This window comes from Bison bison, unplaced genomic scaffold (genome assembly GCF_000754665.1).
Source record: "Bison bison bison isolate TAMUID 2011002044 unplaced genomic scaffold, Bison_UMD1.0 scf7180017864495, whole genome shotgun sequence".
Lineage (NCBI taxonomy): Eukaryota > Metazoa > Chordata > Mammalia > Artiodactyla > Bovidae > Bison > Bison bison.
This window is the reverse complement of record NW_011495054.1, coordinates 1081495-1086194: the sequence shown is the minus strand read 5'-3', so window position 1 is coordinate 1086194 and position 4700 is coordinate 1081495. Positions and strand designations below refer to the sequence as shown.

Sequence of the window (4700 nt, the reverse complement as noted above, 5' to 3'; positions counted from 1 at the left end):
GCAGAAGAGAAGAATGTCCTAAAAGGAACCAACGTGGTGATTTAATGTAAATAGTAACTGCTGATTACTCCTTGGCATCTCATTGGATCTGTCTACCCATTTGTTCCACTTTCAGATTCCACTATCGTCCATCCATCCATCCATCACGCATTCACCTACTGTGCATTTACCCATTTATCCATCTCAATTCGCGTATTTACACTTCATCTATCATCCAGCCATGCATTATTTATCCATGTATCATCCATCATTTTACTTATCCACTTTTTGAGCCTATATAGCAAACTAGGTAAATCCTATTATAGAAGATATGGGATACACTGAAATTAATAGTGCTCCCCAAGGAGTCTCTTGACAGTTTTCTCAAAAGGGAGGAGGAAGATCCTGAGGTTTCTATCCACATCTAATACTATAAGTGCCTCTGAAAGTCTCAGAGGGGAAAATTACTCGGCCAGTGATCACCTCACCTGAGAAAGGAAATCTAGAGACAGGTAATCCTTAAAAAACATACACGTTTTTTATGTTCTAAAAACATACAGATAATTACACGTTCCCTTATTCATCTATTTTCTGATCAACAGAGGATTCTTCCTGACGTGTTTCGGAGGTTGATTATTAATTTATACTCGGGCTTCTGTGTTTTTGTGTATCTTGTTCTGAGTTGGATGATGCCCAAGTGTACTGCACCCTGATGGTAGGAACCTGAATTGCAGGCATAGTTTGAAGGCTTTGCCTTTGAAGCTCCAAATCATTACCTGACACGGCTGTGGGCAGGCGTTTTCATCGCCCTCCCGGGAAGCATTTGCAACCTTAATGTATGGGGAAAGGAGTGCCTAGAACTGTGTCTGCTTCTCCCTTCGTCTCCCGGACCTGGCACCATCCTGGGACTTACCGAGATTTCTTTTCCCATGCCGATCTGGCTGAGGTTGGGTTTCATGCCTGTGCCCATTTGCCAGATTATTGCCTCTGCTGGTTGGGTCTTGAAAGGCCACTCCCTGGCATGGAGTTCATACCAGATAGTCCTGTGGGCAGACATTGTTAAGGGGATGCTGGGGTGATATGTCACCTGCAACTCTGTGTCCCCTCATTAACACACACCCACCCAGTCAGCCTGCTGGCTAATCACACTGGCCCCTGAGTTTCTGTCACACAGGACAGCTGTTTTGCTACCTAAGACGTACTTTAAGCTTTCATGATGTCTTAGAAGTCATGCTTATCCCAGGATATCTTCTCTGGTGCCTGAATTAAAATGAATCAAAAGCTAGAAACTGAACAGTTTAATATAATGTGGCTAGGATCTCTGGCCCCATGTTTGTAATTTTAGAAAACTATTCTAAGGATAAAATGAGGGATATAAACAAAAATTCATTTATAAGGATCTTCTGTACACCATTATATACACTGAAAAAAAGTAGCAATAACAAAACTGCTCAACAAGAATTGGTTATAGGGATGATGGTAAATCATTAAAATGAAATGGAATACTTTATTATTATTATTAGAAATTTCAAAGAAATTTTGCTGACATAAAAATGCTAAATATATTAATTTAAGTGAAAAAAAGCAGGACACAACTGTATATTAGATATGTTACACTTTAAAAAACCATTATATACATATTGCTATATATATAATGTATAATAATACACGATTGATATATGTATACCCATATGTATATGGATATAAAGAGAATTAATAACAACAAAACAAAATATTAGCAAACTTTCTTTTCTTAGTGATAGAAAGGACATATTTTTTCTATTATATTTGTGTTTTCTAAGAAGGAACCCTTCCTGTGAAATAATGGAAAACAAAAATAAAGATCTGAAGGTCAGACTGCCTTGAAGGGTTCAAGTCCTGATTCTGTTCTACGCTACGCTAGGAGTATGTCACTGGGTGGGTTGCTTCCCTTCTGAATCCAGGTTTCCTTACCTGCCAAATGAGAATGATGATAAAACTGCAGTGGAAGAATGTTTATCTGGGAGGCTGAATATCAGAACAACTCAAGGCTGGGATTATTCTAGAGGGATCAACTATGTTATCATCTCTGTTTCATACATCATGATATGGTAATGACTGAAGAAACCACTGCTTGTGAGCAGCACATATGGGCTGGATGGGGAGATGGGCTGATGCTGAAGGGATGCTGGGAGAGGTGTGGGCGGCACTGAGGACCATGGCGGATGCCGTAGGGGTGTCAGAGGATGCTGGGCTATCACTGAGTTGGACCATGGGGACAGGTCTCAACTCACTGAGAAGATTCCCCAACTCAGGAAATATCTGTAACAACGCTAGGAAATGATCTTTCCTCTAACCTAAGGTAATTTATGTACATTTGCTTTAAAGAATACGGAGCACTTGGTCATCCTTTTTAATGATGAAAAGTGAAAGTCGTGTCTGACTCTTTGCAACCCTATGGGCTATACAGTCCATGGAATTCCCCAGACCAGAATACTGGAGTGGGTAGCCTTTTCCTTCTCCAGGGCATCTTCCTGACCCAGGAATTGAACCAGGGTCTTCAGCATTGCAGGCAGATTCTTTACTAACTGAGCCAATAGAAGACTGTATCAAACCAGCTATTTCCAGGGGCCTGCCTCTCAGCATACTCCCTCCCCTGCTAACCTCATCCATCTGGGTCAGGCAGGGGTGGTGATGCCCAGGTGTTGGGCTGTTGAGTCAGATGCCAGGAAGTTCTCAAGTTAAGGTGCTGGATGGGTCTAGTCATCGTCATCATAAACAATAACACTTACTGAGTTTTCACTCTGTGCTGGACACTAATCTAAGCCCTTTGTATTTATTATGATTACGGAGGGGCTGTATTAAGCAAGCCTTTTTATTCTGATGCTTTGATATCTGGGGTCTAGCTGACCCTGGAGGGTTTGCCCCTCTCAGGGCCAGCCAATTTCTAGAGACAGTAAAGGGCTGATCTGTAAGTGGTGATTTTCATATGCAAACTAACCAATCCAAAGCTCTGTCCCCCATCTTCTCTATCAAGCTCTCACGTTCAGGTCTGGTACCCCCCTGTCCTACTTAAGACAGCTCTCAGACTCTGTGCCCACTGAAGTTAGTCAAAGCAGCCAATCTTAAATCTGCTTACCCTGCCTCATCCATTCCTTCCTGGGGAAACCGCAATAATGGCTCTTGCCTATATTCTCTTCCTGCTCCTTCTGGCTCTTGACTGACCCTGGTGCCTCCCCATGAGCCCCTGCATGGGACAATGTGCCCCCTCCTTTTGGGAGCTGTGAATAACAAACTATCCAATGCTAAGTTGTTTCCTGATCTACTGGCCTCATCATACTGGAAAAAGGGTAAAAACCTACACTTGAAAATAAGAAGTGCTATTATCAGCCCCATTTCACAGCTGGGGAAACTGAGGCTCAGGAGGGTTATGTATCTTACCCAGGGTCACACAGCGTTTGAGAGGTCATAGCCAGAGTCGAGACCATCTGGCCACAGAATCACAGCACTGGCCATCCTGCTGTACTGGGAAACCTACACACGGTCCTATTTGTGAGACCTTTGTAACGGGGGCAGTGCACTATTTGGGAGGGCGACCCTATAGTTGATGGTTGGGGCCTGGTGACAGAGGCACGGAGTGTAGGCATTGCTCATGCGAATTGGGGAAGGGAGACTATGGGAAGCCTGGCCCTGTGCTGGGTGCCTTACAGATGTTTTCTCATTCAGTCCTTAGAATATCACACTGGCTTTATTGACTTTGATTTGTGGCTGAGGGAAGTAGGGCTTTGAGTGGTGAAATGACTCTCAAGCCCATTGGGGGCTCTGTGGTTAAAAGCTCCAAGTGTGGAGTCAGGATGACCCCAGTTTGATTCCCAGCTCCATGGTTAATTACTGTAAGGCAAGTCACTGAGCCACTTGGAACCTCAGTTTCCTCATCTGTCAATTGGGAACGATGGTACCTGCTTCAAAGCTGTACTTCTGAAGATGCCCTGAGACAGTGCCCATGACAAGCTTAACACGGTGCTCGACACACTTTTAAAAATCCATTTTTGTTCCAAGTCATGCCCCAGCATGAGGTTCCCAAGCAACAAGATGCACCTAATTGGCAGGAAACCAAGAGCACCAGGTCCCTTGGAATTCAGCAGTGTCAGGAATAAAGGTCTCATTAAAACTTCCTTTCAAACCTAACTTTCAAGAGAAACTTGCTTTAAGGGGGAAAAAAAATTGCTCAAGATTAAAACTCCAGTGGAAAACCAATTACTTACTTTGGTACATTTTGTTAATTACATTCTTTTTTTTTTCTTTTGCTAAATTGATACTAAAATATACCAACTTAATTACTGCAATTTGGTTTCAGATAACAATATTTAACTAGATAAAGATCTGGGCATAAACTAGCTGGAACAAGTGACAGCCTCTAAAAGGGTCCAAGTGACAGATGGCGAGGCTCCTGATGTGCCAGCCAATGCCGCCCCCACCCCGATTTATGGAGAGGACGCAGTGGGGGTACTTCTCCGTGGAAGACGGTCTCTGTACCAGCTCCTGGTGGTGCTAAAATCTAACTTCACACATCTGTGAGCCTCCAGCTTTCCCAAACAGCTTCCCCCGCGTCATCTCTGCCAGTCCTTGCAACCGCCCCCCACGGTCAAGGTAAGATGAGGCTCCTGGTGGATCTTTTCAGAATGCCAGGATCTGCATCTTAGGACAGTGCCCTGGAGCCTCTCTCCCTCCTCTGTACTTTC

General features: G+C 43.7%; 1 protein-coding gene across 1 annotated transcript in view; it reads right to left on the bottom strand.

Annotated features, from left to right (window-relative positions):
• KSR2 (kinase suppressor of ras 2) overlaps positions 1-4700 on the bottom strand; it is a 429355-nt gene that overhangs the window by 220 nt on the left and 424435 nt on the right. Inside the window, exons 19-20 of the mRNA XM_010828829.1 lie at positions 893-1022; positions 1-18 (exon numbers count right to left, since the gene is read on the bottom strand). Coding sequence (XP_010827131.1) covers positions 1-18; positions 893-1022 — 148 coding nt within the window. The remainder of the gene's footprint in view (positions 19-892; positions 1023-4700) is intronic.